The sequence below is a fragment of the Vicugna pacos genome, chromosome 22, assembly GCF_048564905.1.
Source record: "Vicugna pacos chromosome 22, VicPac4, whole genome shotgun sequence".
In the NCBI taxonomy this organism is placed as follows: domain Eukaryota; kingdom Metazoa; phylum Chordata; class Mammalia; order Artiodactyla; family Camelidae; genus Vicugna; species Vicugna pacos.
The window spans coordinates 14,437,245-14,461,645 of record NC_133008.1 but is presented as its reverse complement, the minus strand read 5'-3'; the positions used below and the strand labels follow the sequence as shown (position 1 = coordinate 14,461,645).

General features: G+C 47.0%; 1 protein-coding gene and 1 pseudogene across 2 annotated transcripts in view; one reads left to right on the top strand and one right to left on the bottom strand.

The window, feature by feature from the left end:
• Positions 1-4,027: 4,027 nt before the first annotated feature.
• On the top strand, positions 4,028-4,499 carry LOC116285106 (ubiquitin-conjugating enzyme E2 N-like; annotated as a pseudogene).
• Positions 4,500-11,363: 6,864 nt separating this feature from the next.
• SLIT3 (slit guidance ligand 3) overlaps positions 11,364-24,401 on the bottom strand; it is a 572,835-nt gene continuing 559,797 nt past the window's right edge. For both annotated transcript variants that reach the window (XM_031689760.2, XM_072947253.1), the window contains 4 exons: positions 16,340-16,494; positions 15,257-15,542; positions 13,870-14,078; positions 11,364-11,935 (listed from right to left, as the gene is read on the bottom strand). In XM_031689760.2, the coding sequence (XP_031545620.2) occupies positions 11,700-11,935; positions 13,870-14,078; positions 15,257-15,542; positions 16,340-16,494 (886 nt within the window). In that variant the 3' untranslated portion in view covers positions 11,364-11,699. The remainder of the gene's footprint in view (positions 11,936-13,869; positions 14,079-15,256; positions 15,543-16,339; positions 16,495-24,401) is intronic.

The following is a 24,401-nucleotide window of genomic DNA, read 5'->3' as shown; positions in this document are numbered from 1 at the left end:
GTGCCCATGTGTCTCCTCCCTCTAACATCATTAGATGTCATGCGAAACTGACCTTGGGTAAGTCATTTCCCTTTAAAAAGCCTCAACTATACATGAAGGCATTAGATTATGTAGTGGGTTGAATAGGATTCCAGAGTTCATGTCCATTCAGAACCCCAGAATGTGACTTTATTTGGAATTGGGGTCTTTGCAGGTGTAATTAAGGTAAAGATTCTGTTGACTGAAAACCTGCAGAATGTAAGAGCCTTGAATTTCAGGACCTTACTGAGAACTGTAGCCCAGGAGACCGCCTCTCGGATAGTTCTAAGAAACTACTCCAAAGAGGTAATAGAAGAGCTAGGATATATAAATTTTTTTTTCTTTGGTGGGAAAAACACGTACTCAAGCATAAAAAGATTTGTGCTCATCACAGAGAACAGGTATCTCAGATTAATGATTTTAATGCCTTTCTGTGTTTGGGAAGATGCAAGAATCTGGGGTCATTGAAATTTTTTTCCCTAGATACGCATCTTAACTCTCTAAAGGTCTGTGTATTCAAAGCACAGAATGCTTCCTGTTTCTCTCCATCCTGAATTCCCCACAGGGTATGCTGTGGGTGGGCAGCTGCAGCGAGTTGCAATTTAATCCTGATAGAATTAGATGGGTGGCAACTTTCTTTGTTTTACAACTGAGATGAGTTCTTACTGGATTAGGATGGGTTCTAAATCCAAGGAGAGTGTCCTTAGACAGAAAATGACAGATACAGGTCACTTGAATATAACGCAGGCAGAGACTGGAGTGAAACATCTACAAGCCAAGAGTTGCCAGCAAACCTCAGACGCTAAGAGCGGATCGGGGAGTTTGTCACACAGCCTCCAACAGAAATCAGTTTTGCTGATACATTGATTCTGCATTTCTGGTTTCCTGAACTGTGAGAAAATAGACTTGTTGTTTTGAAACGTTGTGGCTTCGTGTTACACCCGGGCGACAGACCAAGCAGCACTCGGAGAGTTGGAGAACTCAGGTTTATTACACCACTGGGCCCAAAGGAGTTAACACTTCAACCTCTGAACCCCGTCTGTAGGTTTACACAGGCCTTTTATAAGCTGCCAGTTTTATACTTTGCAACATCATATGCAAATAAAGTACAACAGAAGTTGACTAACCAGGAACAAGCTTTGTAGAAATAGACCAATCAGGAGTGAGCTCCATGCAAATGAAGTACTACAAATGGGCCAATCAGAAGTGAGAGTAATAACCAATCAGGAGCGAGACTAATAACCAATCAGGAACGAGACTAATAACCAATCAGAAGTGAGAGTAATAACCAATCAGGAATGAAGGAAATAAGTGACCTCAGGGAACCAATAGAATTCTAGGTGTAAGCCGCTTTAGAGGCAAAAAGTGAGATAGAGGCTCTGGGCCTGGGAACCACATGGTGCTAAGAGAGCAGCGGCCCTGCCTAGGAGTTCCGCCTCAAAGCCAGTTTGTGGTACTTTGTTACAGTAACCCCAGAGAACTACAGATTACTTACCGCTTCTGGGATTAATCCGTATCTTTGTGGTGCTTATAGTTTTTACAAAGTGTACTCACAGAATCATTTCTCATGGTTAAGTTCTTGCCAAGTGTGATACTGTGATTTATAATAAATATTTGGTCTTCTTCCCTGTTTCTGGCACGGATCTCCTAAAAACCTTGGAATTTCCTGTGATAAGAGCCATAACGGTGTATTTTGTTGTGTTAATGAGGTGACTTTTGGAAAGCACCCAAGGATGGGGGCCGGTTGCCAGTGGGAACTTTCAGTCCTACCCCTTGACCTGGGACTGGAGATTGAGTTGACTCACCAGTGGCCAATGACTTAATCAGTCACACTGCTATAATGAAGCCTTTACAGAAACCCAAAAAGACTGGGTTCAGAGAGCTTTCTGATTGGTGAGCTTGGAGACAGCTGGGAAGCTCCGCCCCCTTTCCCCATACCTTGCTGTGTTTCGCTTCCATCTGGCTGTTCTGAGTTACATCTTTTCATAATAAACTGGTACTCCAGCAAGTAAAATGTATCTCTGAGTTCTGCGAGCCCCTCTAGCAAATTAATTAAACCCAAAGAGGGGGTCATAAGAACCTCCAATCTATCGCTTATCAATCAGAAGTACACATAGCAACCTGGACTTACAGCTGGCTTCTGAGATTGATGGGGGAGCTGTCCTGAAGGACTAAACCTTTAACCTGTGGAATCTGATGCTCTCTCTGAGCAGACAGTGTCAGAACTGAGTTAAATTGTAGGACACCCAGCTGGTGTCTGAGAATTGCTTGGTGGTGTATGGGAAGTGTTCCTCTACCCTTGGAAATTGGGTTAATGCAGGATCATTTAACCAGGTAACTTTCCTGGACTGCAGGTGGATTTTATCAACCTTTTCCCTTTTATTTTTGGCGGCTGCTCAGAGAGATAACATATTTACCCAAGTGGCCTAGCAAGTCAGTGGCAGCCCTAGGACTCCAGTTCACATGCTTTTCTCTCTAGGGCAGGAGTGGGTAGAGGATATGGGTAATAATACTGCAGTGGCCCCATCAGCTGAAAAGCTGAGTCCATGAGGATGTATATGAGGGAAGATGACCCTCACAGGCACGGGGAAGGGCCAGCCTCACCAGCTACACCTGTGTGGTCCTACCTAAGGTCTGCCCATGAGACTCAGGTCTCAGCTTCCATGGACTCACCACCTCCTCCTACCTCTGCACACCTGTTCAGGCCCTCTTCCTACCCATGGAGGATAGAGAGCATTCTCCTTGCTGCCAAAGTTGGGGTAGCATGGTGGAGGTGGAAAAGCATATAACTTTAGACTTAGCAGACCCAGGTTTGAACCCCAGCTCTGCAGTTTACCCGCTGTGGAACCCTGGGTAAATGACCTTACTTGTCCAAGGTGCAGGCACTTCGTCTGTAACATGGAGATAACAACCTTGCGTAATTTTGGAGAGAGTTGGGGATTAATGTGCAATACTCTGGTCCGCGGCAGCCACTCTGTAAAAGAGCTGTTCCCAGTATTTCCCCGTGGCAGTTGCACGGGCTTAACTCCAGTGCTTACGCAACGCCTGATTTCAGTCTTCCGATTAATTAGCGTGTCAGTTTCCGTTAATCCCAAGGAGTTCCAGTATCTTGCACGGCACACCCCGTATGTGGGAAGGAGTCCAGTAGGAGACATTTCCCAGGGGCTTGTGCAGATCACATGGTGGTGGAAGGGGTAAGGGCCTCGTTCTCAGTCACCCCTCTGCCGTTTCCTAGGTGTGCTGTTCAAGTCTTTCTCACTCACTAGTTAAATGGGGAGAGCAGGAACTTCTGGCAGCGTTGCTTTGGTCTTAACATGTGTGTGATGTGTGATAAGGAGCATGTACTCGATGCGGCTCAGTGTTCTCACCTTCTTGGTCTGTGAATTCGCCTTTTCACCTGTGACTAGGAAATATTCCACTGCTGTTATGTCTGATCAGTCACCATCCGAAGGAGATGGACGTTGAAATCATTTTTAAAACAAGGTCGCTGGAGAAGAGGTCACCCTGAAAATCCCTCTTCAATTAATTTTATATATATATAATCTTTTTGTATGTGTGCAGGAGATCATTAGGTCTGTTTATTCATTATTAGTTTTTTTTTTTTAAATGGAGTTACTGGGAATTGAACCCAGGACCTGGTGCATGCTAAGCACTCGCTCTACCATTTGAGCTACATGCTCCCCTGCTTCAATTAATTATAATTTATTTATTCAAGGACTCAAAGCAGGTTTAGCAGCTGTTCTCTACCCTCTGCCCACCTCCAATTTAGGTAAAGAGTTACACATTTATGCCACATTTTAACATTTAATTTTTATAACCAAGTGAAAACAGCATCTGAGTCCAAGTGAAGAAAGTTGTTGACTTTTTGGTTTTTTTCTGTTGAAGTACCATCAGTTACAGTGTATCAGTTTCTGGTGTACAGCACAGTGTCCCAGTCATGCATATACATACATATATTCGTTTTCATATTTTTCGACTTTCAAGTGTGTTGCTAAAGGGCTCTGAGACGATGGCTGGGCTGCCACGCACGATTGTCAGGGAAACTTGGTGTCTGCTGGCAGAACCAGCCATTATTTTCATGTGGTCATTGCTGGCCCCCAGGACTCCCCCTTTGAGGGAGGGACTTTTAAACCTGAACCATTGCTTCCCGAAGAATACCCAGTGGCAGCCCCTAAAGTACATTTCATGAGCTAAAGTTACCATCCTAATGTAGACAAGTTGGGAAGCATATGTTTGGATGTTTTGAAAGATAAGTGGTCCCCAGCACTGCAGATCCTCATGGTTCTGCTCTCGATCCAGGCTTTGTTAAGTGCCAGATGATCCATTAGCAAGTGATAGAATGGAGCAGTGGAAGCCACAGAAACAGCTAGAGCATGGACTCTAGGCTATATGCCATGCATAATATTTCAATCAGTCCAGTCATCAAGTGTGCATCACTTTCCCTGTTCTGCCAAGATTTCTCCCTTTTTTGTTTGCATTGAATGGACGCCGTCTTAGAAACATTGCAGAATAAAAGCCCAGGCATCTTCAGCCCTTTGGTGATTAAATACACATTTATGTCTTGTCCTGATTCACTTGTAAAGCGTGAGCAGAGGCTAGAAGGATCATCTGGATTGTTGTGCAACGTTTAAAAGCAGGGGCCTCTCTCTGCTTTTATTCATTTCCCCCATCATGGATTAAGTGTAAAGCACTGTGAATGAAGGTGGTTGTTGTCAAGGGATTAGCCGCTGGGGTGTGGGTGTTTTTCTTTATTTTATTTTTTTGAGGCAGGAAGGAAGTTTTAATTTTATGGGCTCATTTCCCTGCTTTTATGGTGATCTAACTGCATTGGTTAAAAGCAGCTAACCAGTTAGTTCTTTAGAATATGCTCTCTAGCCAAGTCTAACTTTATGTAGATCCTATAGATGGAAAAGCTTGATTATTTGAACCAAAATGGGAACATTAAACATCACAGCCCTCACTAATAACATTGTAACTTTGCTGCGAGGTGTAGAACGCTCCCTTCAAGAAAAGGCTTGTCACCATTTTGTATGGCTTGCCTGGAAACTTCTGTAAATCTTATGTTTTAGTAAAAATTGTTTTTGTTATTCTAAAAAAAATGTTAATAAAAACTTGGTTTTATTTTTTTTGCTGCCAGATATTGGCGTCTGCATTTATCACCTGTATTTACTTGGTGTGTTGGAGTCTGCAAGGTGGATTCTTAGTCGTATTTCTTCATATCAATATTGTGTTATATTTTTAAATTGAGATATAATTGACATATGTTTCAGGTGTGCAGCATGTTTCTTGGCTCTCTCTCCTGTTCCATGGATCTATGTGTCTGTTTTCCTGCCAGCACCATACTGTTTTGATGAATGTAGCTTTGTAGTATAGTCTGAAGCCAGGGCGCTTGATTCCTCCAGCTCTGTTTTTCTTTCTTGAGATTGTTTTGGCTATTCAGGGTCTTTGTGTCTCCATACAAATTTAAAAATTATTTGTTCTAGTTCTGTGAAAAGTGCCACTGGTGTTTTGATAGGGATTGCATTGAATCTGTAGAGCCTTGGATCGTGCGGTCATTTTAACAATATTCTTCCAGCCCAGGAACCTGGTGTATCTTTCCACATGTTTGTGTCATCTTCAGTTTCCTTTCACCACTGATTTACTGTTTTCCAAGTACAGGTCTTTTACTTCCTTAGGTAGATTTATTCCTAGGTATGTTCTTCTTTTTGATGCAGTAGTGTATAGGATTGTTTGCTTAATTTCTATTTCTGATACTTTGTTGTTAACATATAGAAAGGGAACAGGTTTCTGTACTTCTTTATTCTGCAACTTGACTGAACTCACTGTTGAGCTCCAGTTGTATTTTTGGTGGCATCTTTGGGATGTTCTATATATAGTATCATGTCATCTGCAAAGAGGGACAGTTTTACTTCTTCCTTTCCAGTTTGGATCCCTTGTATTTCTTTTTCTTGCCTGCTGTGGCTAGGACTTCCAATACTATGTTGAATAAAAGTGGTCAGAGTGGACATCCTTGTCTTGTACCTGATCTTAGAGGAAATGCTTTCAGCCTTTCACCATTGAGTATGATATTAGCGGTGGGTTTCTCATATATGACCTTTATTATGTTAAGATGTGTTCCCTCTATGCGCACCTCCTGAGAGTTTTTAATCACACAAAAGGGAATTTGAGAGGGATCCACATAGGTCCTAAGCCTGGGAGGAGGGGCTTCTTGGTCTAAGCGTGGAAAATGGAGGCTGTGGGTTTCTGGCCAGCAGCTCCTCCTGGAAGGGACCCATGGGCTGTGTGACACAGTATGTGTCAGCGCAAAATCTACCCCCCTCCCCAATTCAGATTTTTTCACACACTGGAGATGAAAGATCACCTGCCAGGGAAGTGAAGGTGACCTCAGTCAGCCTCGGGAGGTAGCGGACCCTTGGTATTCGTCATTCAGAAAGGCCATGGGCTCCTAAGGGTGCCCCAGGGCTCGGAAGCGGAGAGGTAACCTCTGCTGCTCTCCCCTCACTCGCAAGTCCACTCATGGTGCTCTCTTGCCCGCATCATCCCTTCTGGCCTCCTAAGCAGCTTGGGCTACCCACTGCCCTCAGATGCCACCATGTGAGGACAGATAGATAGCGAGTGCTGGGGGTGGGGGGCCAGGCTTCCTCCTCGTACTAGTTCTTCTTCACCCTACCCCTTGTCCTCATTCTTCAGTGAGCCTTTCCTTGACTTCACTGTATAAAGTACCCACCAGCTGTTCTGTCACGTCATCTCTACTTTTTTTTTTATTATTATCTGATGTTATCCTTGTTTGTTGATTGACACTCAGTTAAAAGTTAAACTGCAGCAGAACAAGGACTTTGTCTTGGTCATCTTTGTAGTGCTCAGTGCCCAGTCCCTGCACATAGTAGATGTTCACTAAATGCTTGTGGAAAGAATGACTCAAGGAGGGGATTTAATTAGGCACTGGAGTACTCAGAAGGAATCTTCCTTCCTGTCTTAATAAGTGTCCTCTGCCCTGGAGTGGCTTCCTCCTCTGTGACCCTTGGCCCCAGTCTGTCACCATACAAACCATGTGCCCTGCGGACTCTAAGCCACATGTTGAGTCTTCTCTCCCACGTCTCTGGGGAGCTCTGGATCCATTTTCCACCATCATGGTGCAAGAAACCAATTTTTTTTTTCACTTACTCCACATCAGACTTTCTCAAACCCCATGAATGCAGTAATCTTTGCCCCAGGGAGTGTGGAGGTCAGGAGTAAAAATAAAACACACACCACAGAGCAGGGCTGAGCTTACAGTATTCACAGGAGCGTCTGATTGCTCTCCTGTGACTCATCCATTTATTTTAATGACATCAGCATATGACAGTCTATTAAGGAAAAAAGAAATACATTATTTATCCCATACTGGGGAAGTGGCACTATAACATTGTTTTAAAAACATCTTAAAATTTTTCCTCTTAGAAACTATTTTTGAGTTAGATAAATAAGCTTTGCCAAATGCCCAGTTCTGCCTTTGCTGGCCCTGGCTAGCTGGCATCTCTCATCAGCTTTGCCCAAGTGTTTCCTTTGGCTAAGCCTGCCCGGGGGAGCACGGGTGAGTGCCCACAGGCCAGACCGTGTCCCGGCTTCCCGGCCACCTGAGTGCACTGGGAGGTGGCTGGGGGGGGGGGGAGGGGGAGGGTACTTTGCTGGCCACCCAGAAGGTGTTGGAGGGTCTGCTTCAGGCTTTCCTCTGTCTGGATGCCCCCTCTGGAGTTGCGGGAAGAACACTGGCCCAGGTGGGCACCTACCTGGGTCTGTCCCTGCCCTTGGTGATGATGTGCTCGAACTTGGTCTCTGGTCTAGACACTGATTCCCAGTTTTCCCAGTCACCGGGGATCCCCTCGGGTTCCTCCCACTCTGTTATCTGGGACCTGGTGAGTCTTTGAGGGGCAGTTGCGTTTACGCTAGGGGCTTCTGCTCCCAGCGAAGGCAGGGGGCGGCTGCTCCGTTTAAGGGTTCAGTCTGCTGAGAGCATTGTGTCTGGTGAAGGGCAGACTTAACTCAGCCTCCCTCCTGGCCTTGCCTCTTTCCTCCTTGTCCTCTTCTCTGTCATCTTTCTCAAGTGTCGACTCAGGTTCTTTTCTATAAAATTGGAAAGGCAAAGCCATCTTCTCCAGTGGGCCTTTTGGCGTGTCAATAATAGCAACAACAACAGTAATAGTAACAGTACATTTAAGGTTTTTAGTTTACACTTTACAAAGAGCTTTTAAATACATAAACCCTTTAGGGTCCCTTGGTTGAGTCAAAAAGGGACACTCCCTTCCTTTCCCCCTGAATCCTGCTCAGGGGGAAACAGCCCAAGCCCCCTCTTCTGCGCGTGTGCACATACCCATACCCCACACTGAACCATTCAGTGTGCAAATTAACCGACCGAGCTCCTCCTGCCCCGTGGGACTTCCAGTTTCTAGAACTTGGCTGCTCACATAAGGGAGTTTTAATCTCCGTTTGTTAGAGAAACTTCATTTTGGGGAGGACTTTTCTTAATGATCCTGAGTTTGGCTTAAATTCAGAGCTTCTGAAATTGAGGGGAAGGCTCAAAATTGCCCCCAAGCCACACTGAGAGAACCCTCGCTATCTTGGCAGACTGGCTGGATTCAAGGTTGGGCCCAGGGGGTGATTGGTGAAGAGAGGCCTCTGAATCCTTGGGGAGGCTGAGAGGAAGCTGTCAGCCTGGTGAGCTCTGCCAGGAAGTCGGGGACCCCGGGCGGGGCTCAGGATGGCAGGCTGAGCGGGCCCCGTGCTGGGTGGGGAGAGCTGGCCAGGAGTGTTGGTGGTGGAACAAGGGTCAGGGCCACCTGCCTGCGTGAGGAGGGCTGGCAGGGCCCGGGGGATGGAGGGGCATTGGGTAGATCCCGGGACACCCCTTCCAGGGCTGAGTTTCCGAGCTCCCACAAAGGCTTTGTGACCCATCTGGGAACCAGCGTTGTCTAGTCACAACCAGAGCATCCAGGGGAGCCCTAAGGCCATGTTGGGTGGCAGAGCCCTACCTCTTCTTCCAGGCCTTTCTCTACTTTGCCACCAGTTCTCTTCCTAAAGCGGAGCTTGTTTCGCTATTCCCCCGCCCCCAGACCCTGCTGGGGACCTGGGGTCTAGCCTGCCACACATGGTCCTTTGTGGTCGAACCCCTGCCTTCATGTCTAACTCACTGGTCCCTGCTCCCCGGTGTGCATCCACCATCCTGACACCCCAGACCTCTGACTGCTCCCCAAACCAACCAGGTCTTTTGATAGCTCACTTTGTTTTAATAGGGAACTCTCTGGAAGTTCAACTCCCTTTCCTGTGCCCTGGCAAACTCCTATTCATCCTTGAAGACCCAAGATTAGAAATTTTTCACTCTGAACAACTACTTCCATATAATAGAACAATTGTCTATTTCCACAATTGTTTCTGCCTCAGACTGTAGGATCCTTAGACGTGGGATGTATTTTCATCCCACGAGAAGCAAGTCCTGGAGTCAGACAGCCTGGGCCCAAGTCCCAGCTCTCTGACTTATTAGGCATCTGCTCTTGTGCAAGTCCTTTAACTTCTTCATGCCTCAATTTACTCAACTGTAAAATGGGTTAGCAGTGTCTTTACAACAGGGTGGTTTTGAGAATTAAATGAATATGTATATATTTTATATATAAATTAGAATGGTACCCGATGTATAATGTAGTAAGTACTGAGTAAATCTAGCTATTAGTATTTGAAACAAATGCATCATAAGGTACAGTACGTACCTGAGACATAATGTATGTTACAAACAATATACACAAGTAAATTCCTCCATCTTATCCCTCCTTCTCTTCATCCTCCGCTTCCTTTTGTTCTTCAGTTCTCGCTCCTTTCCCCCTTTCCTCCCTCTTTTCCTTCCTTCCTTCTCACCCTCCTTCCTTATCTGCCACTTGGCTAATGTTCCTCCATCCTCCTTTCCTTTCTTTCCCCCTTCTTGATTTACCATAGGGTCCTCTGGGGACACTCAGGGCTGGATGGTCCACTGAGCCCCACGCTCTCCTCTCAGATGCTTCTGCAGGGGAGGCTTCTGGGGGAGGGAGAGGTGGAGGTGAGACAGGGCATTGGTGTGAGCAGCTGAGTCCCAGGGCCATCTGCACTGGCCTGACAGGGCTGGAAGGGGACAGATGAGGGTGGGGAAGAGACAGGGGCAAGTGCCCTTCAGGGGGGCTGGCAGTTCTCGGAGTGGAGTCTGGGCTGGATGGGCAGCCCTTGTTCACATTCCCTGGTACCTAAGTCCCTCGGTCTAGAATCTCTCCAGATACTAAGGAGGCAGAACAAGGCAGAATAAGACCAGGAAAATAGGGGGGAAAATAATCTACTTTCCTTTTTCTGGTAGGACTTCTCTGATGAACTTAAACTGCTTGGACCCTCTTTGTTTATGCTGTTCTGGAGAAGGAATCTAGAGTTTTGAATGTGGGCTCCAAGCCTTGCTCTGCCAGCTATCAGAGTTTAGCTTAAGGTAAGATACAGGGCTGGAGAGAGGCCTCAGTTTCCCAGTCTATGAAATGGGATTGTACTGCTTTACCTTTCCCTGGTCTAGGGGCTGCACAGATAGAATAAAGTGCAGTGTGGATATGCATCCGAAAGTGTTGTGGATGGGGAGGGGTCTTTGTCATGATGATGGGGGCCTGGAGGATTAGGTGACAGAGGCCATCGGTCCCATGGCAAAAGCCTCCCAGAACTTTCTAGAGTCGGACGTCTACTGTAGCCATGGACAAGCTTGGCCCCCGACCTTCCTCATTCCCAGCATCCCTGGCTGCCTGCTCTCCTGACACCGCCTTCCGGTACGAGACTGGCTGCAGGGAGCACGGTGGCTCAGAGCTTCCAGAGGAAGGGCCGGTGCTGGGGCCCGAGGAGGCGGCGGCGTGACCCCTGTGTTCCTGGGGAGGAGCCGGAAAAGAGCTGCTGTTTTCAGATTTGGCAAAACAGGCTCAGATTAAACCTCGGGCGGAGTTCAGATCGTCCAGTAATGGAATCAAGGGCAGCCAGGATGGACAAGGGGGTCAGCAGGGGGCGCAGACCCTGCCGGGGTCCAGGGCTCATGGGACAGCAAGCGCTCTGGGTCCCAGCAGGAGTCTGAGGCCAGTGCAGTGCTCGGTGGCTTTTCATGGGAGACCTGGATGGAAAAGCTGGGTGGTTATAGGGAAGAAAAAAAAGTTATTAAAAATAAGAAGAAACAACAAAGAAAAATATTTTCCTTCTTTCTCTCCTCCTCACTCCTTTTCCTAAGCTCAGTAAGCAGGTCTTCGTTTCTGCCATGATCGTGTTTGTTACACGTATACGCCTCCTCCTTCCTCCTCAGACAGGCTATCGCTTCTTTATTCTCATCCTTTTGTTTTAAAACATTTTTATTAGTCTTTTTTCTTAAAACTTTTAACAGCTGTTTATAAAAACACGACAAATACACAACACAAAACGAACAACTCAGTAAAAATCACTATATGGTACATATACTCAGACGGTGTGATATATTTATATAATAAAAGATGAAAATAGTCACTTTCTATAATAAAAATAAGTTCTATTTTTTGTTTATTTTACAATATACTTAATATTCTCTTCTTCTTTTGCTTCCTGTCCAGCTCCCGCTTCTTCACCTGGAATCTCCAGGGGGTTCGCGGGGCCGTCCCCACCCACCAGGCTGGAGTCCGCGGTGGGGCGAGGCCTCAGGCACACGGGCGGCAGCCACACTCTAAGTGTCTCTCCACCTCTTCCACGAACGAGGAGCCGTCTGTGCACTGGAACACGTATTTCCGCCGCTTGCTGCGGGTGGGCTGGCAGCACTGGGGCCCGCAGCCCCCCCGACATTCCATCACGGGCACCTTGGAGGCGGTGGCGCAGGACGCGTACCCCTTCTGGCGGCGGATCACCTCTCGGACTACCTCCCCCAGGCACGGATTCTCTGCGGAGGGGAGACAAGGTGAGGGCAGGGCGTTGGTGGTGGAGGCGGCTGGCGCTTCTGGGGTAGGATGCTCGGCAACCCTTGTGATCCGAAGCCCGTATGTACTTATTCCTTCGCTCATCCGTCCATCTCCCTGCCCACCCACCCAAGTGCCTGTTCTGTGCTCGGCTACATACTAGATTTATAACTAAGCCCTAGGGATATAAGGGTGACAAGAGCAGGCTTGGTCCCTTTCTTCAAGGGACTTAAAGACCAAACCAGATGTGGCAAGCTGGTAGACTGGGCTATTTTGATTGCTCCATAGATGCTTAAAAACCAAATTAAATACAAGAAGAAGAAGAAAAAAAAACTCAGGAGATTTCACCTAAACATTGGGATTTCTGGCTCCTCTGAAAACTAGGCAGTCTGGCAAAACTGAGCCGGTGTGCCTGTATGACAGGGATGGGCCGAACTTCAATGCTTTTTTTTTTACTTTTTTGCTCACTTTTTTGTTGTTTTTAGATTTACTTATTTTTCTAGTGGAGGTACTGGGGTTTGAACCCAGGACCTCGTGCATGCTAGGCACACGCTCTACCACTGAGCTAGCTCTCCAGTTTGCCCCCCACCACTCTCAGTAGGGTGAGCATGGGGTGGGGCGGGGAGAGAGAGAGAGAGAGAGAGAGAGAGAGAAAACGAACCAGACCCAGGACCAGGATCCTATCACTTGTAATCCCTGAGCCTCAGTTTCCTTGTCTGGAAAATGGTAACACATTTTGTGGTCCTTCCTGCTACTTCACAGGCTGTAACGAGCCTCAGAGGGATTGTGAATGCAAAACAGCTTTCTGCATTTTAAAGCTTTAGGTGGCTAATGTGAATTTTGCTAATAAGCCTGATGCAGTATTTTAAAATTAAGAGGTTTTTAAAAGAATCAGAAAGAGACTAATGATCATAGGTGTGGGGGAGGGGAAAGTGCAGACGCGACAGCTTGGTCACAGTTGGGCCTCTGGTTGAAGGGAAGAGGGATGCTGTTTCTACTGTTCTGGTAACTTTTCCTGTTAGATCTGAAATTATTTCAAAATTCATTATTTAACAACATTGGTTAAGAATGATATTTCAACAAGGGGTAAATGGGAGAGTCCTCTGGCGACAGGAGGTGGCCTGCCTGGGGTTCTGGTGGCAGAGCGGAAGACTTCTCAGTCTCCCTGCAGGACAGAAACCTCCAAGGTAAGACAGAGCCATCTCAATTGTCATATAATTTAATTGTCCTTTTTTTGAGCTTACCTCCAAATTAATACACTAAGGGGGCCATGTAATTTGATGCTTTTGAAATTAAATCAGACCAAGGAACTGTCTTCTGTTGACCCAGTAATGGCAGGAGGACCGGAAGGAGACTGCAGCACAACAGCTGAGATGTTTCTGTGCGTCAGACTCACTGAGGGCTCTTGTTAAAATGCAGGCTCTGATTCAAAAAGTCTAGGCTGGGCCTGAGCGTCTGCATTTCTAATAAGCTCCCAGGTGGGTCAATGGTGCTGGTCGGAGGGCCACGCTGGCAGCTGGAGGGAGGGATGGGGGAAGAGAGGAGAAAGAACCCAGATGTTCATGCAGTCCTGGCTGTTTACACTCTCGAGAGACCCCACCTAGAACTCTCTAGCTAAGCCTTTTCTGAGTTCCTGACCTATAGGACCTGTGTAGGATAGAACATGTTTAGTGTGGTTTTGAACTGCTGTGTTGGAGCTAATTTGTTATGCAGTAATAGATAACTGATACAGGAAGGGGTAGTGTTGCCCTCATTTTCAGGATGAGGGAATCTGAGGCTCAGAAAGTGATTTAATGAAGGTGGCACAGCCACTCAGTGGCACAGCCGGAACTGGAACTTCGGCCCCCTGGGTATGGAGTCCAGCTCTGACCCCTGCATGCCTCCCAGGTGTCCCCTCCCACACGCACAGCAGACCCACCTTGTTCGCAGTGCTCCCCACTAAAGCCAGGTTGGCACAGGCAGTAGGGCTCCCCTCGATCTGAGACGTGGCACTGCCCATGGTGACACTTGAAGGCTGAGCAGGCGTTGGCAGAGTCATTCTTGTGGTCACACAAGGCCCCTCCGTAGCCCTCGGCACACTTGCACACGTATGAGGTCCCGGTTGCCACGCATTTCCCCTGGATGCAGCTGGGGGCAGAGGCGAGGATGAGGAGAGGGGAACCAGGCAGTCAGTGCCGCTGGAGGCTTCTTCCTCTGTCCACACCAGCCAGGCCCAGGCTCTGTCCAGGGGTCCCAGAGCTGTGGGGCCTTAGGCCCTCTCCATCCCATGGTCTGCCCTGCGCCAGCCTACTGGCTGAGCATCACCCAACAACCACTGCCAGCTGTGAGCCTGACGAGGCTGGCTTGTGGCTCTTTTACACCCAGGCGTCAGAACCCACATATCCAAGTGGCAAGTCACTGCGTGGAGGAACCTAAGCCTTCGCCAAACATTTTAACTGCTCTGTCATCTTAATGGATAACATGATTAGTCCTGTCACCACCACCACACTTGCTCTGTGCAGGCACTGGGGTGAGTGCTTTACACCTGGTATTGGTCTTATTTTCCACAACCTCCCTCCTCTGCGGTCCTGTGCAGTAGCTAGTCTTAGCCACATCTCATAGATGGAGAAACTGATGCCAAAGCCTGTATTCTTAATCGCAAAGTAGCAGTCTCTCTACTGGGATGACATTCAGAGCAAGGATTCATCGTAGACATATTCATTATAGTCACACACGCTCCAGAGCTACCCAGGAAAGTCGGCTCCTTTCTAGCCGCCCTTCACTCCTGATCCACAACATCATTTGCCAACTGGTTTAGCCAAGCCAATTACCAGTCACGGCTCTGGTGTTATTTTTGACTGACTCAGATTTCTAAACACTGAGAAAGCTGGATCTCCTATTTAGCACAAAGCCTGGCACACAGGAGGCCCTCAGTAAATATCTGCATAAATAGTGAATGGCGGAGCCGTGAAGTGATTCGGCTGTGCGTGGCTACACACCCGTGGTGCTTGCACAGGGCACTGCTGAGAGGACAGCCCCGTCGGGGACGAGATGTGCCCAGCTGCCAAGGTGCACGCGCGCGGGCGCCCCACCTACTTTGCTGCAAGGCAGTGAGGGGGCTGCCGCGGCTTTGGACAGAGGATGTTTTCCAGCAGGGCGCTTGCACACTGATGTCTCTGAGCGGGACCTGCTGTTTGGATGTGTAAGCTCCTGACCTGAGCAGCCCCGCTCACATGGGCCCTGTCTGCAGGCTGACTGCTGTCCCTCCGGCTTCCATCAGTGCCCACTTGGTGGGCGGGGTGGGGGGGCGTCGGGGAGTCACTGACCTGTGGCCGAGGCAGGGGTCGCGGGCCTCCTGGTCGCACAGCGGGCCGGCCCAGCCTGGGTGGCACTCGCACACCACACTGTCCTTCTCCACGGCGCGGCACAGGCCGTGCCTGCACACGCTGCAGGACTTGCAGCCCGGAGAGACGCCCAGGGCCTGCGGCGGGAGGGCCTTGAAGTCCTGCAGCTCGTTGTTGATGCGCACCTCGTGGATGCAGCCGTGGAAGCCGCCCAGGGGCCGGTCCGTGCCCTGGCGCAAGGCCGAGAGGCCCGTGGAGGTGGGGATGCCTGCAGGAGGGGAGGCCCACATGCTCTAGGCAGGGGTTAGAGGGTGCACCACCACCTTCCGCTGTCCCCGCCAGGGCTACGCAGCCCCCTGGTGCTGCCCCGCAGGAGAACACAGCAGGCAAGCTCGAGTTTGGGAGACAAGAGGGGCTTGGGGGAGCAGCCTCGATCCCCGGAACCTTGGGGATCTTCACTGGGAGTGGAGCTGTGCCCCTTCTGGGACTTTCCTTGGCCCAGCTGTTAACAACAACGCAGATTCCCAGACCCAGTCCAGCCCTCAGAGCTGGGCTCCTTTGTGGGAAGTCTTGGGACTCTTTTTAACAAGCTGCTCTGGTGCCTTTTTTTGCACATGGCCCCAGGCTGTTTCAGGCCCAGGCTCTGCCAGACTGGTGGCTCCTCCTCTTTTTGGCCTTTGAATGACCTCAGACATGTTCCTCTGCACACATTAACTGAGCCTCACAGGGTCTGAGGAGGTGGCAGAGCAGAGGGAAGCCTGAATAGCCCTGTCTCCACCTCCTCCCTCACCATTCCGCCTTCACCTCTGCCCATCTCCCCTGAACAACTTACAGTTCTCCGAAGGAGTCCTGCCCTCTCTCCTTTCTTTTCCTCCCTATGACCTGGCTAACTAGTTGCCCTTTAGGGAGTAGCTTGGTTGTCACTTCCTCCAGGAAGCCTTCCCTGATTGGCTTTGGCAGTGAGTGCTGAGATGAGAGTAGGGAGCCCCACCGGTGGGCCTGGGTGTGGGTGCCTGAGTGCAGAGGGCAGGTGGGAAGTGGAGGTGGGAGGGGATGGGGCTTTACCTCCAAGGTAGAGGGGGCTGTTGATGCTCACTGCCGGCTGCTTCTGGAGCTTTCCCAGGCTCTTGGGGACTCCTTTGTCCACCACCAAGTTCAGGGTCTGGTTTAGCATCACCAGCTCCACGCTGTGAAACTGCCCGTCATTCACCGTCTCCACGCTGGGCAGGAGAGAAGGGGGACAGCCAGGGGGTTTGCTGAGTGCCTCCTCCAGCTGGGCTGTGAACTTGACTGGTATTACTTATGCTTTGTTTTACTTTTTGTTTGGAAATAATTTCAAACTTAACATAAATTGCAAAAATAAAAACAGTACAGAGAATACCTATTACACCTATAGGTTCTCCTAGAAGTCCCATTTGCTTTACAGTTTATTTCCTTTATCCTATCTATTTCCATCGATATGCAGGCAGACCTCGGAGATATTGTGGGTTCAGTTCCAGACCACCTCCCACCTCAGTAAAGAGAGTCACATGAATTTTTCGGTTTCTCAGTGCGTGTAAAAGTTATGTTTACATTACACTGTAGTCTCTTAAGGGTGCAATAGCGTTTTGTCTAAAAAAATGTACATATCTTAATTTAAAAATACTTTATTGCTGAACAATGCTAACCATCGCCTGAGCCTTCAGGGAGTCACATAATCTTTTTGCAACAGTAACATCAAAGATCACTGATCACAGATCACCATTACAAACATAGTAATAGGGGAAAAGTTTGAAATATTGTCAGAATTACCAAAATGTGACACAGAGACACCAAGTGAACAAATGGTACTGGAAAAATGGCACCGATAGACTTGTTCCACACAGGGTGGCCACAAACCTTCCATTTGTAAACAGTGCACTATCTGTGAAGCACAAAAAAGCAAAGGGCAATAAAATGAGGTCTGCCTGTAAGGGTACTGAGTCAGGAATAAAAAATCTCCCAATTCACAAACGTTCAGGACTAGATGACTTACTGCTGACTTCTACCACACATTTAAAGAAGACTTGATAGGAATCCTTCTCAAACTCTTCCAAAAATCAGAATAGGAAGGAACACTTGAACACTCAGTTTACAAAACCAGACAAGAATGCCACCAGAAATGAAAATTACAGGCCAACATCCCTGATGAACACAGATATAAAGATTCTTCAAATATTAGCAAGCCTAACTCAGCAATACATTAAAAGGATCATAGCCCATGATCAAATGGGGTTTATTACCAGGGATGGATCAACACACAAGTCAGTGTGATACACACATTAACAAAATCAAGGGTCAGAATGATATGATCATCTCAATAAATGCAGAAAAAGCATCTGACAAAATCTAACGTCCATTTATGATACAAACCTGCAACAAAGAGGGAACACTCCTCAATATAATATAGTCCCTATGTGACAAGCCCATAGCTAACATCATACTCAATGGTCAAAAACAAAGCTTTTCCTTTAAAATCAGAAACAAGGATGCCCACTCTCACCACTTATATTCACCAGAGTATTCGAAGTCCCAGCCTGAGCAATTAGAAAAGGGAAAAATAAAAGGCATCCAAATCAAAAGAAGTAGAAATGTCACTATTTGCATATGATATGATATTATATGTAGAAAAACCTAAAATTTCCACTAAAAATCTGTTATAACAAATCCAGTAAAGTTGCAGGATATAAAATCAATATACAAAAATCAGTTGTATTTCTATACATGAATAATGAATTATCAGAAAGAGGAATTAAGAAAACAATCCCATTTAACAACTGAATCAAACAGAATAAAATACCTAGGAACAAATTAACCAAGGTGGTAAATGACCTGAACACTGAAAACAGTGATGACAGAAAGTGAAGAAGACACAAATAAATGGAAAGCTCTGTCATGCTCATGGGCTGGAAGAGTTAACATTGTTAAAATGTCCATACTACCCAAAGCAATCTATTCAATACAATTAGATTCAATGTGATGCCCATCAAAATTCCAATGGCATTTTTCACAGAAACAGAACAAGCAATCCTAAATCTGGGTGGAACCACAAAATACCCCCAAGAGCCAAAGTGAACTTGAGAAAGAAAAACAAAGCTGGAGGCATCACGCTCCCTGACTTCAAACTATATTATAAAACTATAGTAATAAGAACAGTATGGTATTGACATAAAAACAGACACATACATCAATGAGATAGCCTGGAAATAAACTCATGCATATATGGTCAACTAACTTACAACAAAGGAGTCCAGAATATATAATGGGGAAAGAACAGTTTCTTTGACTAATGGTGCTGAGAAAAGTGGACAGCCACATACAAAAGAATGAAACCGGACCACTATCCTACACCGTACACAAAAGTTAACTCAAAATGGATTGAAGACTTGAATGTTTAGACCTGAAACCATAGAACTCCTAGAAGAAAACACAGGCAGCAAGCTCCTTGACATCCTTCTTGGTGATGAGTTTTTAGATGTGACACCAAAAGCACCAGAAAAAAAAAAAAACAACAAGTAGAACTACCTCAAACTGAAACACTTCTGGGCAGCAAAGGAAACCGTTGACAAAATAAAAAGGTAACCTACTGAATAGGAGAAACTATTTGCAAATCATATATCTAATAAGAGGATAATGTCCAAAATATATAAAGAACTCATACATTTCAATAGCAAAAACCCAAACAATCTGATTTTAAAAATGGGCAGAACATTTTAATAGACATTTTCCCAAAGGATTCATACAGATGGCCAGCAGGGACATGAAAAGTTGCTCCACCTCACTAACTGTCAGGGAAATGTAAATCACAACCACAATGAGATGTCAGCTTACATTTGTTAGAACGGCTCTTATCAAAAAGCCAACAGATTACAGGTGTCCCCAAGGATGTGGAGAAATGGGAACCCTTGTGCACTGCTAGTGGGAATGTAAATTGGTGCAGCCATTATGGAAAACAGTATAAGGGTTCCTTAAAAAATTAAAAATAAAACTACCATATGATTCTGCAATTCCACTTGTGGGTATTTATCTGAAGGAAACAAAAACACTCAGAAAAAAAATCTGCACCCCGGATGTACCCTGCAACATCATTTACAATAGCCAAGACAGGGAAGCAACCTAAGTGTCCATCGATGGGTGAATGGATGAAGAAGATGCGGTACATACAGGTACAGTGGAAGGTTATTCAGCCATAAAAAAGAAGGAAATCTCACCACTTGAGACAACATGAATGAGCCTTGAGGGCCTTATGCTAAATGAAGTAAGTCAGAGAGAGAAAGACAGATACCATATGACCTAACTTACATGTGGATTCTAAAAATAAAACCAAAAAGAAAAAACTCTGAGCTTGTAGATACAGAGAGAAGATTGGTTGTTGCCAGGGGTCGGGGGAGGGTGGCTGAAATGGGTGAAGTGGGTCAAAAAGGTACAGACTTTCAGTTATAAGATAAATAAGTCCTGGGGGTGTAATATATAGCATGATGATGATAGTAATACTCTCTTTATACTTGAAAGTTGTAAGAGTATAGCTCTTAAAGGTTCTCATCATAAGGAAAGAAAAAAAACTACAGTGATGGGTGTTAAGTACACTTATTGTGATCATTTCACAATACATAGACATCAAATCACTGTGTTGTACACCTGAAACCAATATAATGTCATATGTCCATTACATCTCAATTGAAAATATTAAGGATTGATTCCAAATCAAAACGTCCCATAACCTTGTCTGTGCCAGCAGGTGCCTGTGGGTTAACAGGTTACTTTCTTGGCACATCTTAACCAGGGTCTCCTGGAAATAATGCCTACAGCTGGTGGTTTTCAAACAGTGGAACCCTGGAGGTTTGGGGTGTGCGGTGATGAAGGCTGTCATTCTTCACCACCATCTTGCAAATCACCATGGCTCCATTTCTACCTTGTTTTTTTTCCCCCCCAAATTTTGGCCACTGAAGTAAACTGTCAATGGGAAAACGGCTCTGCTGCTACAAAAGAGAAAAAGGTTGGAAAAAACAAAACCAAACTCCAAAACAACCTGCTGTGACTCTAAAAGAGATGGTCCTACTGCGGTTCCAAGGCCCAGCAATTAGCCTCCTGGAAAGATGTTCAGGGATTGCAGGGGAGACAAGGGGCTCTGGCAGTCTTCCTCGTTATCCACGAAGTCAGGTGGATCAGCATCAGGTGGGAAGGGGAAGCACTGTCTGTGTCAGAGCCAGGCTGGGCGGCTCCTGTCTGGAACTGGCAAGAGAATGTGTGCTGGCCAAAAGTGGCCCACAGAATTCTCTTCTGCTCTTAATAACTGTTGTGGCCATGTGTTGAATGCTTAACTATGCTAAATACTTGACCTACACTCTCTGGACAACTACATGTAAATCAGTGAAGTTAGAACACTCCCTCGCACCATATGCAAAAATAAACTCAAAATGGCTTAAAGGCTTAAATATAAGACAATGCACTATAAACATCCTAGAAGAAAACATAGGCAAAACATTTTCTGACATAAATCCTAGCAATGTTCTCTTAGGGCCAGGCAATAGAAATAAAAGCAAAAATAAACAAATGGGACCCAATTAAATGTATAAGCTTTTGCACAGCAAAAGAAACCATAAGCAAAAGAAAATAGCCTACAGAATGGGAGAAAATATTTGCAAACGATGCGACTGACAAAGGCTTAATTTCCAGAATATATAAACAACTCATACAACTTAATAACAAAAGAACAAACAACCCAATCCAAAAATGTGCAGAAGACCTAAATAAGCAATTCTCCAGTGAAGACATATAAATGGCCATTAGGCACATAGAAAATGCTCAATATCGCTAATTACCAGAGAAATGCAAATCAAAACTATAATGAGGTATCACCTCACACCAGTCAGAATGGCCATCACTCAAAAGTCCACAAATGATAAATGCTGGAGAGGGTGTGGAGAAAAGGGAACCCTCCCACGTGTAGCTTGGTGCAGCCATTATGGAAAACAGCTTGGAGCTTCCTCAAAAAACTAAAAACAGACTTACCATATGATCCAGCAATCCCACTCCTGGGCATATATCCTGGAGGAACTCCCCAATGTTCATAGCAGCACTATATACAATAGCCAAGACATGGAAACAACCTAAATGTCCATCAACAGAGGACCGGATACAGAAGTTGCGGTATATTTATACAATGGAATACTACTCAGCCATAAAGAATAAAATAATGCCATTTGCAGCAACATGGATGGACCTGGAGATTGTTATTCTAAGTGAAGTAAGCCAGAAAGAGAAAGAAAAATACCATATGATATCATTCATATGTGGAAGGAGAAAAAAAAAAAAGAAGACACTAATGAACTTATCTATGAAACAGAAAGACTCACAGACATAGTAAACAAATTTATGATTACCAGGGGGGAAAGGGGATGGGAAGGCATAAATTGGGATTTCGAGATTTGCAAATATTAACTACTATATATAAAATAGACTAAAAAACCCCACAAATTTCTTCTATATAGCACAGGGAACTATATTCAAAATCTTGTAGTAACCTATAATGAAAAAGAATATGAACACAAATATATATGTACATGTATGACTGAAACATGCTGTACACCAGAAATTGACATATTGTAACTGACTATATATACTTCAACTAAAAAAAAAAACCCAGGCAGGATGTACAATTTTTTGCTCCATTTTAGAAATGAGATCCAAGGCTCAGAGATTTAAGATGTCTAGCCCAAAGTCTTAAAGTGGAGGTGGTGTAGGCCAGAGTCAAATCCAAGCTCCCAAGGAATAGGATCCTGCACCATTGTGGGACGAAAGGTCATTCCTCTGTGCTGGGCACGCTCACCTGTATGCTGAGGTGTGACCACTAGATGGTGACAGAGCCCCACAAAGAGTTGCTGGGATGCAGGTTAGGCAGCAGCCTGAGACGGCAGCCCCGCACTACACAACCCCGCACTCCTGGACCATCAGAGCACAGCCACACTCCAACTCTCGGCCCAGCCTCCGTGCCCTAGCATGTGGGAGAGCGGGTTCTGGTGGGGGCCTGGCCTAGATCTGAATCCCAGCTCTGCTACTCATTGGCCTCTGTGTCTCTGGGCCAAGGACTCACCTGAGCATCAAGTTTCCCACCCCTAAAATAGGAGTTAGGATGCTTGCCCTGGGCTTGTGATAAGGATCAGATGAGAAAAGACCTGGCAATGGATGGGTTTGTGGTCATTAGGATGGAGGGAGCATGCACTGCTCGCCAAAGATCCTCTCCGGGGGTGTTTTAAAATGGCCAACATTTAAACCCTGAGGTATTTCACATAGAAACCCTGACTTTCTGGCTTTTCTTGAGAACCTGCCTTCCCACACAGCTGCATCTCTGCTGGAGAAGTGCCCTCCAGGCTGCCACAGTCCCCACCACTCCCCACTGAGACCCACTTTTCCCAAGTCTGCCGCCTCACTCAGCCCCTGGGCTTTGCAGGCAGGTAAGCTGGCTCCTCAGACAAGTCTTGAAGCTGAGGAACAGTGCAGTCTGTCCCCACTCGGGGGCGGGTAGGGCGCAGTAGGGTTTTTGTGTTATGTCTCCTGGGCCTGGAATACAACCTCACCACCTGTGACTCCAGCTGGGCACCCGCACGAGGGAGGCCACAGAACCCAGCTGCTCCAGGCCTGTATGTCCCTGCTGGGGTGCAGCGGGCAGGAGCCTGTGGGCTGCCAGCTCCCCTGATGAGATCAGCTTTGGTTTGCCTCCTCATCCCTGGCTCTGAGGCTGAGGCCAGAGGTCACTGCTGTGACTCTGAGGAGGAGGTCTCATTTTTAGGCTGGATGGCCTCCTGGTCCCATTGGCTGCTGCTCAGCTTGGCCCGTGTGCTCCACTAACCCCAGCCCCTCCCAGCATGGCTTCCGTGCATACGGATGGGGCCTCCCCCTGCCCAGAGCCTCCTCACTTCTCAGCTCAAACATTACCTCTTCCTCCAGGGAGCCTTCCCTGGTTCTCTAAGCAGAACCGTCTGCTCATTCTTCAGGGTCCCCACAGCATGCACTGACGTCTCCTGTGAGACTTATTTTATTCTGCTCTTGCAACGGTTGCTTATTTACACATCTGCCTTCTTCCCTGGACTGTGTTTTGCTGAACTCTGTGGTCCCTGTGCCTAGCCCAGGACCTGGCCCATACGAGGTGCCTGAGAGAGGTTTCTGAGTGAGGTAAAGAGTGTGCTATTAGGGCAGAATCAGGGCTGCTTAGAGAAAAGTATTTGGAAGGAAAACCATTTTTAATACAAGTTTCCTGGAGACTTGGGCCCTTTAGGATTGAGAGCTGAAGGGCACTAAATATCTGTCACCAGGCTTGGCATGAGGACCCAGGCAGGGACATCCTTTACTTGGTCCCTTCCATGGGTAACAGAAGGGGCGTGGGGGCTTCCCGGGGACCACCTGCTGTCACCCGACTCCTTGACAAGGACTGGAGATGGTAATTCTCTGAGTTCCCATTTCTTTCCTCCCACCCTGATTTAGGCCACAGCAGAGCGTTCCAACATTCCTACCAACAATGTCACCCCTTCAGCAAACCACCCCCACCAACAGCTAACGTCAGTGGGAAGGGCAGGGCTCTGCTGGGGGAGGTCCCCAAACTCTGGGCAGAGCCCAGCTGCTCCGACCTAGCCGTCTGTCACCTTCTTGTCCTTGATAAAGGCCAAGCACATCCTCAACGCCCAGCCCTCAGCATCACCCCCGGAGGCTCATCCTGCTACATCCACAGTCTGCTGGGGAGAACGCAGAGGGAAGATGTGGGGTAGCTTGTCCAAGCTCGATGTGTCTAATACACAGGTTTGGTGTCAAGCTGCCTTGGCCCTGCCCGCGGGCTCTCTGTCCCCTCTAGTTCACCCACGGACAGCAGCTCCAGGACACATGTTAGGAGGCCCTGGCTCTAGGAAACTCTGAGGCCACTGGGATGTCCATGGTCCCTGACTGTCCTAACTCAGCTGGCCTTCCCTCCAGCCACCCACTGCTGGGAACCTTCTACTCTGGTCAATTCCTTTTCTTTGTCCCTCAGGCTTGTCACTGCTGTCCTCCCAGCCTGCTCACCCATTTCTCTCTCTACTCACAGAAATTCTTCCCTTTCTTCAAGACCCACCAAATGCCT